The 14,972-nt window shown below is 39.2% G+C and overlaps 1 protein-coding gene across 2 annotated transcripts in view; it reads left to right on the top strand.

Annotated features, from left to right (window-relative positions):
• The window catches only part of ENOX1 (ecto-NOX disulfide-thiol exchanger 1), a 359,071-nt gene that overhangs the window by 267,665 nt on the left and 76,434 nt on the right, over positions 1–14,972 (top strand). For both annotated transcript variants that reach the window (XM_053971584.1, XM_053971585.1), the window contains exon 9: positions 9,019–9,231. In XM_053971584.1, the coding sequence (XP_053827559.1) occupies positions 9,019–9,231 (213 nt within the window). The remainder of the gene's footprint in view (positions 1–9,018; positions 9,232–14,972) is intronic.

The following is a 14,972-nucleotide window of genomic DNA, read 5'->3' on the forward strand; positions in this document are numbered from 1 at the left end:
CACTTTAAAAAAAAAAAAAAAAGGTAAGTTTATTTTTTTTATTGGTTGAAAATCATTAATATCCAGCAAAAGAATATATTGCAATTTTAAAAGTTCTGCTAATTAACAGCTGCCTTGCTGTGATTGTTGTGAGATTAAAGACACCAGCCCTGGATCAGTACTGATAGGTAAGGGTGGAGAATGCAGAAAAGACCCCTCTCTTCTCAGTGAGCATGAGCTGTGCCCTGTTCTAGGTAGTAAAGAAAGCAGAGCAGGCTTCAGTAGTTACACTGGTCTACTTTACCTTCCCTATGGCATCACAGCCAGTATCTGTAAAATGGTGGCACTGAACTTTATGGGCCCCCTTGGGCAACATGGAATCACCACATGAGCTCCTTGTGACATCCTAAAAAAAGAACTAAACAAACAATAAAGAAAATTCTTCAACTCTGGCAAGGGTTCATGTAATAGACTCATACAATCATTAAGGCTGGAAAAGACCATTTAAATGTGGACTTCAGATGAAAGTAGCAGAATACATACATACATATACATATATATATATATATATGTATATATACATAGACATACACACATATACACACACACACTCACAGAGATATGTAAAATTTGGGAGCTAAAACCTCAGGTCTCTGTATTATCACCATATTTGCACTGCTGCAAAAGCCTGGACAATTGATCCTAAAGAAGGATCATAATATATCTGCACTTGTCAGGATTTTACTTGAAAGGTTGTTTCTTCAGCAGATGCTCTGCAGTTCTTTTCATAAGGAAAGTCATGACCTTGCTGCGGTGCCCACTTCAAAAGACTCCTGAGCTCTGTTGCCAGCTCATGAGACAGAGCTGCAGGTGCCCAACATGCAGGTTTCAGCTCCTGAAGTGCCTCCAGAAGTTCACGGAGCAGCACTAGCTAAAAAGCTAGCCAAAATAACTGATCATATCCAACCCGAGATACTGCTTTGCAACCATAGATGTAGATAACTTGGTCTGAATCTAAGCAACTTTTGTTGTCAAAATAGCCTTGGAAATTCCTGACAGCAAGGGAACCTTATGGTGGGCAGAGATGAAGTAGGCTTATCAGCCACTCCCCTAGTGTGGGCCAGATATTTATTGAGTCTGTAACAGAGGTGACAATATCTTTTTTTCTCTTTCTGCAAACTACAGCATAAGACTAAGAAATAGTTGGTTTTGTGTAACAGACTTGGCTGGAAACTCTTGCTCCAGTGTTGTCAGCATATTCCTGTTCCTCTGGTGTGCTGAACTTACCTGGTACAACAGTGACTGTGGGTGAGAGAGTACTGAGGAACTTTTGTTCCAGTTGGAAACAGAATTTCATTGTAAATCTTCAGCCAGGTAGTTTCTACTGGTGTGGAGCTTCACAGAGCAAAGGCACCAGTTTTTCAGTGCCTGGTGGCTGGGGCTGGGAATCCACTGCATCTGAGGCCTCATATACATGAGGATTTATAATATACTCTCCATTCCCTGTGGACTATCCTGAATCCCTTCATATCTGCAAAGAACTTGGTTTGAACACTTAATTTTTGCAGAAATTAAAGAAACCCATCAAACTATGGACCACTGCAGTTTTCCACCACTTTGTAATTCAGCGTGTATCAAACAGTATTTGTTTATGTGTATTTCCCTTTCCCTTTTGCCTTTTTCCTTTTTTTTAAGATTAAGATCTTCATTACTTCTGCAAATGACGTCCTTCTTAACTCTCTCCTTGTTGGCAATATGAACATTTTTTTCCTGCACCATTCATGTCATTAGCCTAAGCCTTGATTATCAAAATGAAATGAGCTCCAGCATTCCAACAAGATGAGTAAAATGAAGAGCATGAGATCCTTCTTATCTGTGTTTCCTTGAGAAAATACCTCAATAAATTCACAGATGTGAACTCTGGGAATCCAAGGTCGTTTACAATGAAGTGTAAATGTTATTTACCTCCTTAAACAGCCTTTGAAAACAGACCTTGAGTTCTTGTTTTGACAAAACCAGCAGAATATTATGTCTTCTGTTATTACACTAGAAAAAAGTGACTTTTGCTTCTTCTGGTTCATTGCAGCATTTGTGTGTGTCTTTGAGATTTTAATTCCTCAGTGTTAAATCAGATGTGTTATTACTGCACAGTGGAATGTGTCGGTAGATATTTACGTTCAAATTTGCATGCTCTGACATCTGTTTTCCTGGGTGCGTTATAAACAGTTAAGTCATGTGGTGCCCAGAACATGACACAACTGGAGATAGGCTGAACCTTTTAAGTGGAGTGCTGCTCTGTCAGGTGCATTGGAACAAAACATTTTAATCTGTGCTTATGACATTTGCGTTTCAAAGCAGGATTTCAAACATTATGGTTTTCTTAATTCAAGCATATCTGTATCTAATGGTATCATCTTCAGAAATCACTTCTTGCAAATAAGATCCTTTAAAATGCTACGTATGTCTTACTTGCTGCGGGTAGTTAAATAGTTCTATGACTTAACAAAGGCATCTCTTTATATCTGAATATCTGGTTTTTTTAATATTTTGAGCAACAGAGACATAAATATCTGAGAGTTAAATACAATACCCTGGAATTTACCTCCCTTTTTAATATAGTGTTTCTTTATGAGCATGGGGAAGTTATTCATATGGTTTTTCATTTTAAGAAATATCATTTAAAAATTGAGAAGCTGCTGCTTTGCCAGGCACTGTATTATCCCCTGAAGAGAGCACAGATTGGAAATTTAAATAAATAGATGGCAGTTATAGTAGAATGAGGGATGTGCCTTCCACAAGACTCAGGTAACATCAAGCCTGACAATCTCAACTCTTGCACATCGTTTGAAATATAAACAACATTTAATTGCTTGGGAGATAGGATATTTCACTGAGAAGAAAAATATACTGCTTTCATGATCACCCTGCACTTGGGAGCCAGATTGGTGGAACAGTGCAGAAACAGTGCAGTTATGCAGAGAGGCAAGTCACACCCAGAAAGAATCAAATTCAGTGCAGAGCTACGTCAGAAGGGGAGGCAAAGTGAGATCCTATGAACAAATCCAGTGAATGCCAGGTTTAAATGCTGAGACTCCAGACTTTTTTTTAGCCCAATTTTTTTTTATTAGCGGTATACCAGGACAGAGCCCTGAAACAGACATGTTTCGGTGCTTTAGCGTCAAATCTGTTCACTCACCCTTCCTGGTTTTAGATTATCATTTTCTCCTTCCTTCTTCCATATGCTGCTGACATCTGCTGTGGCACAATACATCTGGCTCCGAGAGCCTCACACAGGGGCTGTGAGCAGGCACGGTGTGAGGGCACTTTTATGTGCTTGCAGAAGAGCATAAGGTGGGTTCAGCTATCAGCAGCCTGGTAACCCAATTCCCTGGGCATGTCCCTCCAAAAGCCTATAGAAGGTACACTCACTGCTTAGTGCATCACTAAAAGCATCCTCCCTCACCTCAGCTATATTGTATCAATTCAGATTTTGAGGTTTTAATATAAACCCACTGGATTAAATGCACCACACTGTGAAATTACTCAAGTTAATTACTAAGAGCTGGGAAACGGCAACTCACCGATCTGAAAGTTTTTGGTGTGATTTTGAGAAATATGGAGGAAACTCAATAACCTCATAATTACTTTTCATTGGAAATAATGGCACCAGCACGAGAAGATAATGGATTTCTGTGTCTGACATGAAACACCCACCCAGGAAGAATCTTGTGTGATTTAATTTGAAAGAAAGAAGGAGTTTGATTATGCAGGGGGAGAGACTACTTTTTAATATATCTTTTAGTGAACATACACATGTATTTTAATCAAATCTAGTGTCAGCTAGAGATTTGTTACATAACTGGAAAAGTTTCTTGGTTATAGCATGCAGTTAAGGCTATTTAAAAAAGAGTAAGGTGGATATTAATCATTCTTTAAAATAACCCTTTGGCAGTAAGAATTTATATTTCTTGATTCTTACTTGTTATGCAATGCCACTGGGTTAAAATTTTTATTAATCCCAAAAGTATTAGACTGATGTGTGTGATGCGTGGCACAATTATATAAGGGATTTGAGCAGGAAAAAAAGAAGGTGAGGGTAGTAGACTGAAGAGTTGTGTTTCTAGGTCACTGGCAGGCACTCTGTACAGAAGAAGCTCTTAAGCCAAGAGAAAAATAGGTTGTCATTTTGGTACCAGAAGTGGTGTGTGCTGGAAAGAAAATTGTTCCTGATGCATGGGGGAGCTGGGCTGAGCCTGCTGATGAGAGAGGTTAGTGAACCTTTTCTCTGACCTGATTCACCCACAGCAATCACCTCCTAAAGTTTATTCTTTTTTGTGTTGAATTCAGTCTTTGCAGTTTAGAAATCTTAGTTATAGTTTAATAAACTATCAAGTCAGAAGTCAGATTGAGAGAAACCTTGGCCATACATCCTTCCCTGGCTGTGGTTATACATAATGAAGAAGTTTGCCTCCTGAATTGAACTGTGCCACCTTCCTGTTTGAACTGGGCCCAGTTTGACAAACTGGAACTGGAGTCTGAGCAGCTGAGCACTCCAGGCAGACTGAGGGCAGTGTAACCATCAGCAAAGGGGTAGTGCTGAGCGTGGGGATGAGGCAGGGAACACATCTTCCCATGGCACTGCTACAGCTGACAGAGGACAGGCTGTTAATCAGAGGCAAAAAAGGAAAGACATATCCCACCACTCTTGTCCTTTCTCTGCCTGACCTGCAGCACAGTCATGCTCAGTACGCACAAGAGCACCTTCAGGGGTGTTTGTTAATTGGGTTTCTGCTGGTCAGGGCAGAACTTGGCATAAAGGTATACCTGCCCCTTCCCATCTTACAAAGGCGCCAGAGGACAATGAGGTCATTAATGCTTCCCAAAACATAGGCAAACAGCACAGGAGCCTTCTAGGTGTAGTCACTGGAGTAAAGACCAACAGTTCTGTCTTTTCAGAATGTCCTTGTGAGACTGGAAGGTTGCATTAGGGGAGCAAGATTCAGGACAAGAGACAATGTATGGTGACTCTGGACAACATCATAGCACATAGGACAATGCAGAAGGTTTACTGTGATTTAGGGAGACTCCAAGTGTTGTGTGAAATATCTCAGATACTTTTCAAATATCTGAGAAAGACCAGGGTTGAAAAGATAATAAAAGGCTAAATCAGTAGCCCAGTGTTTGATGGCTAGCTAGCCAGTGTTTGTGCTAGCTAGAAGTCCAGCATGCAATGTCACTCTTGAAACACAGAAATATCAAGTTAGCTATATTTGCAATATACCTATAAATGTAAAAATTATAGAAATAAGAGTGTTTGAATGCCTGGCTTCAGAGTGATGGATTAGTCGATATCTTTTCTAATGGCTAAGACCTTAGACACCATCACCCAAGTTGTGAAAGCACCTGATGGAGGTTCTTAACACTGAGAGGTAAATAGTCATATTTGAGGGTACTCTGAGCTGAATTGTGCCCTGTGTTACAGCAGAGAAACTCCCTAAGCTGAAAGTAAAACCTCTGTTTCCAACACCTTTTCCCAGGATACCATTCTGTAACAATTGTTGTCACAGCTTTTTCAATTAAATGTTTATTCCAGTTGGGGTTGCTTAGAGGTGGTCAAATTACAAGCAGAAAAATGCAAAACATTTGTCAGTAATTATTCCCTTTTTTCATAGAAATAGTCCTGTTAACAATTTTCTGGGCAGCTCTAGGGACGCATTTTCTTTTCTTTATATTTCATTTCATCTAAGTTGTAAGCTTGGATTTAAATGTCAAATATCTGTAGTTGATATAAGAGGAATTTGAAATATCTTCTCTCTAGTGCCCTGTGATTGAGTCTGGCAGCACCTGGAAATCTCTTATCGACAGAGACCCAGCAAGCCATCCTGGATGGATGGGTAATCTTCAAATGACACAACGTTGTCAGAGCTTGTGTTGGAGCTGCCCTTTACAGGGACATGCAGGGGTGCAGGTGCTTGCAGCAGGTGCCCTTGTGGAATGGTTGGGATTACTCCAATCGAACGTGTGCCTGTTGCAGGGATGTCGATACAGGATCAGGCCAGCCCAGGCTCCCTTTGCAGCTGCTTGATGGAAGCAGGCACTTCTGGGGCACAGTTCACCTCACCATTAAACAGACAACAAAAACAGGACTAAAACCTAGGTAAAACCTACCTTATTCGCTTAGAATATGCTGTGACTTGGAGGAGGAAAAAGCTCTAAGAGTAAGAAATAATTTGCCACATGCTTATTTTAAAAGAACAATTACATATGGGAACATGTCTTATATAAAGGAATTTATTTGAAGAGTGTGTTTTTAAACAGTGTATAATTATGTGCATCCTACCATGAGGGAATAATTTTGAACAGAATTAGGAGTTTTGTTTTATTTTTTTAAATAAACAGCTGCAATCATAAGGCAGTTCACGCTCTGTTTAAATTAGATTCCATTGCTGCATTTCCTCTACTATTTATCTACTGACTAAAAAAGAAATTAACAATCTCATATAAAAATCGGATTTTCTAAGACAATCTCTCATTGCTAAGAAAGTATTCTGGATGAAAAAAATGGATTCACAGTGAGTTACCTTATACCAGTCACTAAGTGAGCTCAAGAATATAAAAGTTAGAAATTAAGGTGACATAAATTTTAAAACTGTAGAGAAAAGATTTTATTAACTAATGTGCTCCTGTTGTGCATATATTACTCTCTAGCATTTTTGAATGTAACTTCTAATTATGTAATCAATGAAGATGCTGATGTTTACCAATGAAAGGATTTTTTCCTGCTCTGTGAGCAGAGCTGTGAATTAACTATAACAGTCCCACAGACCTCTGCAGCTCCCTGGAAGTACAGTATGATGAAAAGAGGTTTTCAGCATGTCCTTTTAAATGGGTAGAATCTATGTGGCAGAAGGATGATATGTTTACAAACATCCCTTACAGACACCCACTGTCCCTGATAAAAACAAAATGAGGGGAGGGTGTTTTTATTTCATAGAGGCTCTATAGCAAAACAACATATAAATGAGTACTGGGAAGAGACTAAAAGAAGGAAAAAGGAGGATATTTCTGTGCTGCTGATTTTCCTCATGCGTGGAAACGTGCTAACATTGCCAGAAACCATTACAGGTTATTCTTATTTACTAGTGTAATTATAAGAAACATTGTGTTTCAGGGATGAGTTCTTGGCTGTATTACATCTTTGACATCCAGTTCCCATGCAACTCAGCAGGCTGAAGATTTTGCCCAAGTCTTTTGGGGAGCCTTATCCTCATGTTTTCTTGCAGTGAAGAAGCTTTGCATGAGTCTTGTTTACATTTGGCATTTCTGGGGTCTATATTCAGCCAACCTCACTCATCAGAGCCACTTAATACATTCCTGCTGTGTATGTACCCAGTAAAGCTCAGAAGTGGAGTCTAATCCAAGAGGACAATATGAAATGCAAGGATACCCATCTGATTCTTCCTGTCCAGTGAAAATTAATGAATGGTGATAATGAATCACGTGTTAATGTTTTATAACAGATACATGCTTGTACACAGGGAAGGTGTTACGTGTTATTTTGCGCTTTTTTCTTGAGGGATCTTGGGGGAACGTGCCTATTCAGCTGTGGAGAGCAAATCTTATTGCTGTAGCTGAAAGCATGTTTCAGTTAATAAGATGTTAAAGATCAGGCAATGTAAAAATCTCTTCTTCAGAGGCTGTGGGCACAGAGCATGTCACTAGTCCTCTCTGTATTTTAGGCTATTCACCTTTTAAGGAAGTGATTATTGATTCAGAATAAAAGCCAAAATCTTCACTTAACAATTAGTATTTCATTATTCTTCGTACATGGAAAGCAGACTCTTACAAACTGTGTCACATGTTTCTGTATCCTGTAACACAGTTGGCTTGGTTTAGTATTTTCCAGTTTTTGTTTTAAGTGTCTGTTGGTTATGACTACACTGCATCTTCCCGCCATAACCATATACACCTTCTTCTACAGAAAGGAGCCATCTAAAATATATATACAGAAATATAACCAAAAAGCACTAGATGAGATGTTTAAAATGAGTTGTTGGGAAATTGAAGTTTTATTGAATAAAATCCTGGTGAAAAAATAATATCGAATTGCATAAAATGGTTCCACAGGAAGACACTGCTGTAATAATATTTTTTTGCAGTTCAGTCTAAATGGGACTTAAAAAGAAATGTTTCCTCTTAATCCTGATGAAGCCTGAAGTGTAATGGATGCTGTGCTTAGAGTCTTCTGAGGAAGCTGAGAGCACTGTCAGAGGAAAGAAGATTACCTGGGGAGGGAGTGTACAAAATCTAGCCTTCAGTTTTGGCAATCTTTCTGCAGAGAAAAACAACTTTCGTTACCTGAATGGCAAAAATGAAGCTGTAATCCAGATGTTTTCCTGAATTCATCTGGAATCCATTAAAAAAATATATAATGTGAAACATAAAACGAATAGTACAAAACAGTTGTATAATACAAAACTAATGCTGGCACATTGTCTGTTCAAAGCAGTTCTTTGTAATTAATCAGTGTTTTGAGGAGGAATTGTTCAGCTTCAACATTGTTCCTTAATTAACAACATGATGTTAGTGAAATCTGTTGACAGAATTATGGCTGAGCCCAAGCTCCAAGACTGAGCTTTTGGCTGAGCAGATTAACACAGACACATTTCATTTCCTCAGTGAGTCCAGTACCGCTGAGGTCTCCTCACTCCCGCTGTAAGGTCATTCCATATCACTGAACGGCTTAAGGGAGACATTGCAAAAGTGAAGACTCAGGCCACAGGGAAGGGGGGCAGGCTGTTTTTTGTTGTGAGAAAGCTATTAAAATGAGGAGAAGACAAGCCTTGAAGGAAGATTTATGTAGTTTCACATGGCTGTATTGGCTTCTTACATCTGATAGAACAAAGGACACAAAAGTTCCCCAAAATTATATACTGCAAGCAGGATTTATGGTGATTTTAATGTGGCATGGAGCAGAAAATGTGTTCTCAGCAGGATATTTATGCCCGCAATTTGAAACCTGTGCTTTGATTGTTCTAGATGATAGCAAGTTTTCCGAGGCCATCACGGTGCTGCTCACCTGGATTGAGCGAGGCGAGGTGAATCGTCGCTCTGCAAACCAGTTCTATTCCATGGTGCAGTCGGCCAACAGCCACGTCCGCCGGCTCATGAACGAAAAGGCGGCTCACGAGCAAGAAATGGAGCAAGCCAAGGAGAGTTTCAAAAATGCCTTAACAGGGATCCTCACTCAATGTAAGTAACTCCCTTTTCGTCAGTGTTGTAGTGATGGTGGTGGTGGTGGTAGTGGTTTTATCATTTTGCTTGTTTGTTTGGGGGTAAGTAGTTGCAATGCAGTCATGCTCTACTTCGCATCCTATTCCCTACTCTATGGCAGTTTGGAGGATCAAGGACCATTCCTAAGAACTTATTATTCAAGGTGAGCAAAGTTTCAGTAGTTTTTTTTTTAATAATAGATGAAGACGTGCTCTATTCACAATGTCTACTGTTGTGTAGACATAATGCTTCAAGAATGGAGAAGGCAGAAGCCTCACTGCTCTGAGAAAAGACCACGTTTTTTTGAGAGAAGGTATATGTAGCCTGTGTGTGGCAGCTAGTTAACTAGGTCAATTACAGAATAGAGCACAATTAGGGAATATTTTTAGCCTGGGTTTAGGTAAAAGGCAGTAGAATCCAGTAACTTGTAGGGATAAATTCACAGGTAAAGGCCGCCTCCACAGTAGAAAAGTATGCTGTACTGCTGCTGGCGTCAGGACTGGTTGGCTGATACAATGCCAGTACTAATTGGGCAGATAAACTGTCTTAAATATCTAGTGCTGGCAGCTATTTCCTTAGTACAGAAATACAATCAATGAACTTACACTAATGAGGTTCCCTCATAAAACAATGATTGCCTAGAAGTTTTCTTCAAAGGCGAGAGGAGAGGAGAGGAGAGGAGAGGAGAGGAGAGGAGAGGAGAGGAGAGGAGAGGAGAGGAGAGGAGAGGAGAGGAGAGGAGAGGAGAGGAGAGGAGAGGAGAGGAGAGGAGAGGAGAGGAGAGGAGAGGAGAGGAGAGGAGAGGAGAGGAGAGGAGAGGAGAGGAGAGGATGAGGAAAAAAGAGAAAAGACAACGAAAAAAGGAGAAAGAAAAGTGATTTAATTGTTGGTGGTTTTTAATGTGTCACCTCATGTCTCCTCAAGGAAGAGGCATTATGATACTCAGAAAGGTGAAGCCTGAAGCCAGCTCTAATGTGCCAGTTGAGAACAAAACCCAAGATAATTTACCAGAAAGAGGACAATGAAGTTGTTACATTGTAATTTCTGAATCATACCCGTAATCTTTACATTAAAAAAAAAAAAGCCCTAAAGGCTTTGTGCAATTTATTTCTGGTCCCTCAGTGGACGTCTTTTGAAAGTTAGGGTTGAAGGCATAAGCTTGTATGGACTTATGTGGCTTAGCAGAGCAGCCACTAAAGCTTCCTGCATAAGTGATGGAGAGCTCATCATCTCAGAAGACAAATTCACCATAGGGCATATATTCTAATGTAAGAGTTTAGATGCCAGAATATAGAAACACAGAGTCTGGGCCAAAGACATTTTATTTCTGTGGACATATGTTCAGAAAGTAAATTTAAAAGACTAGCTAATTCCCTTGGTAATTTGCTAGGCATTGTTGTCTTCTGTCTCAGCATCTAAAAGGCAGTATGAGGCACAGAGATGCAGGCACCATGCATGGAGTGCTGTTCAGTTCACACCAGGGCCTCTCTAGTTTTGTGTGCAACAGCCAGCTCTAGCATTCAGAAATGCCTTCTTCAGCTGCATTAAAAAAAATCCCCCATTGTCAGCAGGCTGAACTTTAGTTAAATCAGCCTAAATTAGCCCATTTGTCACCAACTGTTGTAGAACATCTGTCACTTGGAAATAGAGATCCCTGTAGTTTCAGGTGGAAATATGCAGTTTTGGCTATCTGTTTTGCTCCTGTAATGTGCTGAATGCTGAACTTACAAAAACAGAAATAGCTCTGGCTTCAAAATATAAGTTTCCTAGTGCCACAGTAAAAGCAGAGTCTGGAAGAAGAAAGTTTCTGACAGATCTGGCCTAGGAGGACAAGGTCAGCAAAAAGCATCTCAGGGAAAGGTGTTACACTGTGGATTTTATAAGAACAAGTTTTACAAGCTTTCCATATGTTCCCCATTGTTTATTTTATAAACATCATGAACATTGACCATTATTAGCATTAATATGTCTTATTAAAATTCCTTGCAAATGTGCTGCGAACAGATGGATAATGTTTTTCCTTTACACATGTATATGCCTAAGATTGCTAAGCATGGAGATTCTGAAATGAGCTTCCCTTTTTCAAGGAAATTTGAATTGATCTGTATTTGAATTGATCTGAGGAATATTTTTCATGCATCTTTTTCCACTGCTGTTCCACAGTCCTGCATAATTGGCTACAATATGTCAGTTGCTTTATGAAGAAGAATTTGAAAATACAAGATGTCCAAAATAGGTGTGTGTGGCCTATTAAATTCTTCAGACTGACAGAAACCCACTTCTTCTCTTCTGCAGTAAGGATCCAAAAGTCTAGTGAAATGCTGCAGCTGTGTGGCCATTTGACATAAATATTACAGTATTTTAAAAATATCATGTGGCAGTCCTCTCCCATGAACTAGTTCAGATGTCAACTTAGAGCTGACCATTCTGGGCTTTCTTTGCAGTCAAAAGAGAAGAATAAGAATCTCCACAGAATGAGTCATCAAACTGACCTCATGGTGTTCTTCCAATAAGATGAATCATCCCTTGGATATGCCATTTTTTTTCTCTGCTGCCCATAGAGGATTCACAGGGGGCCTAGCTCTGAACCAGATGTCCCACTTTTCACATGCCTTGTTCAGAGCAGATTAATCCCACTTACTGTGTACAGCATTGATACAGACAGGTGTAGCATAAGGGAAGAACTTGGAGTTAGATAAAAATGCCAGCAATGAATGTCATGGAGAGTGAAAAAGAAATAAAATTGGCTTCAAGTTCACTCACCTGGAACACACACACTCACACACATACACACACACACAGTCTTAGTGGGTCTCAGTAGAAAATACTTTCTTATTAATGAGGATTACTGTGACCAGACCATTTCATCTTATGGCCTAACTAATAAAGAACTACAGGCATTGAAATTCCTGCTACAAATTTGTGCCTGGAGGTATTTAGGAGATTACTGAGCAGATTACCCCTTAAAATTTGGGTCAATTGCTCAGCACGTGAATTAAATACCTCATCAAGGTACTTGTGCCAGGATAATCTGTGAAATAAAGTGTATTACTGTTGTCACACCACAAATTTATAGCACCTGAGGCTTAGCCTTGGTATGGTGCTTCTTCAGTTATTTAAGGGATAAAGAGAGAAAAATGTTCACTTCCTTCTTTTTATTAAATTACTTCATTTTTCTAGATTTGAAATTGTGCTTAAAGTATGGATTGCTTTCAAGGATTTTTGGATAGGTCTGTCTTTATGGTTTGACATCTATTTACTCCCACAGTTTAGATACATTTGACACTGCCCCTTGACTTTCCATTCATCTCTGTTTTGTTTCCTCCCAAACCACCTTTTCAATCTAAGGTTTACAGACACTGATCCTCATGTTTAAGGAAAATGGAGGCCCTAGAGATATCCCTGTTGGGCTGTTGGTGTTTTTTTAGACTACACCAAAGCTGCAATTACCTCCTCTGACTCTCTTCTCCATGCACTGTAAACTTTGCCTACCTCTTACTGAGTTTTCAGACTATTTAATACAGTCTCCCTTGACAACACTGAAAAAGGTACCTACAGGTGAATAAAATTTCCATATTCAAAAATTAATTTCATATCTAAAGAGTAAGACACACAAGGTGGTGGAAGTGTCCCAGTTTACTAGTTCATAGGTTACACACATGGTGTAACGAAGTCTCCCATGGCTGGTTACTGAGCAGATTATGACACTCCATCATTTGATCATTTTTGTTCATTTGACTAAAGAACTAATGGACTTAGCGGACTCTGAAACCATGTCCCCATCAGAGTCTATGAATCAGTCTCTTGTGTGCCTGTGGGGGAACAGTGGGAAGGTGGATTCTATCATGGAGCCCCCTGGCCAGATTACTTGACATAGAATTATAGAATCAGTAAGGTTGGAAAAGACCTCCAAGATCATTTGAGTCCTGCCTTTGAATGAACACCACCATGCCAACTAAACCATAGCACTAAGTGCCACATCCAGTCATTTCTTAAGCACTTCCAGGGATGGTACCTTCACCACTGCCCTGGGCAGCCTGTTCCAATGGTTAACCACTGAAAAAATTCTTCCTCATGTCCAGCATGAACATGGACAAGGGGGAATGTCTTTAAACTGAAAGGGGACCATTTTAGATTAGATATCAGGAAGAAAAGTTCTGTGAGAGTGGTGAGGCACTGGCACAGGTTGCCCAGAGAATCTGTGGATGCCCCATCCCTGGCAGTGTTCAAGGTCAGGTTGGATGGGGCTCTGAGCAACCTGGTCTAGTGGAAGGTGTCCCTGCCCATGGCAGGAGGTTGAAACCAGATCTTTAAAATCCATTCCAATCCAAACCATTCTATGATTCTATGGATTATGAGATTATGCAGTTTACCTGCTTTGCCTGTTGCTAAGCATCTTCAGCCCTTATTTATGAAACAGGAAGTGAAGCTAGATTCAGCTTCGAGCTGATTCAGTAGGCCTGTCCATTTAAGAAGAATCAAAGGTTTGGGGAGAAGGCTGTGTGTCATGTGCCCCTTTTTGGGACTCTCACAATTTTAACCTTGAGTTTTCCTTTCCTTTCTACTAAAGGACTCCAGTGGTATATTAGATTACATCAAATATTTTTATCAAATAGCTGGTAGATATCTGACATTAATTACATCCCTATTAAAAAAAAAAAAAAGTATTTAAATAATTCTGAAGGGAAAAGCATTCTCAATAGACTTAATAAAATTCTCCTCCTTTCAGGTTTCTTCATTTTCATTCTCTGATCTCCCTGGATATGATTTAATCTGTTTTAACATTATCAATGCCTTCACATTTTTTTACTGTTAAAAAAGTAAGAAAAATGTTAAAAATCCTTTTTTAGTTCTCTTTAAAAAATGATTGGCATCAGTTTTGTTTTTCTATTTACAGGTTCACTTCAGAAGTTGCTCTCTTGCTTTACAAAAGATAAAATTTACATTGATACTATGATGATTGGTAAAATCACTGTCTCATCAGATTTCCTTTAAACTCTATACTTCAGTACTTTCTCCCAAAAATCCTTCCACTTTCTAGTATTCTCATAGTACCAAAAATGAAGCCAGTTTCATTACAGGTATTAAAGGCATGCTGGTTAAAATTCTCTTAGCATTCAGACTTTTTATATACAATCATGCTTTCCAGAGTATTCTTTGAATTGCTCCACATTAATAACAACTTTTAAAAGGATTTTCCTGCTCTTTAATTGTCCAGTCTTACAGTCTTTCTTTTCTTTGCAACTGACTAATTCAAAAATATGAGCTTACTTTATGTGCAATTTTTAGGTCACCATTAAGCTCTTTGTGAAAGAGATTGAGTCATATAATGTGTTTTTACAGTGCAGCCCAGTTCTCAGTTGGTGTCGTAGAATGCCACTATAATGCAAACATTAATTATTCATGTAATTAGTTACCACTATTACTTTCTACCTTGATGCATTTCTAAAAAAGAAAAAAAAATTAAGTACAAAATAACCTCTGCAATCCATCCAGTTCCTTTTGTTAGCTCATTTAGTCAGTGTGCTCTTGGCTTGTTTCTATACTGATAATTTGTCCAGTAAAGCTCAGCTGGATCTCTCTATTCTTTTCGCAGTTGTCCTTCTAACTATGACATTTTCTATCTCATATACACATTCTCAAAAGCATTTCTATGCAGGATGCTGTGGCAGTGACAGAGAATAGAGATGAAAGGCTCCATTTTTATTTTACCTTGCGTT

The sequence above is a fragment of the Vidua macroura genome, chromosome 2 (assembly GCF_024509145.1).
Source record: "Vidua macroura isolate BioBank_ID:100142 chromosome 2, ASM2450914v1, whole genome shotgun sequence".
Lineage (NCBI taxonomy): Eukaryota > Metazoa > Chordata > Aves > Passeriformes > Viduidae > Vidua > Vidua macroura.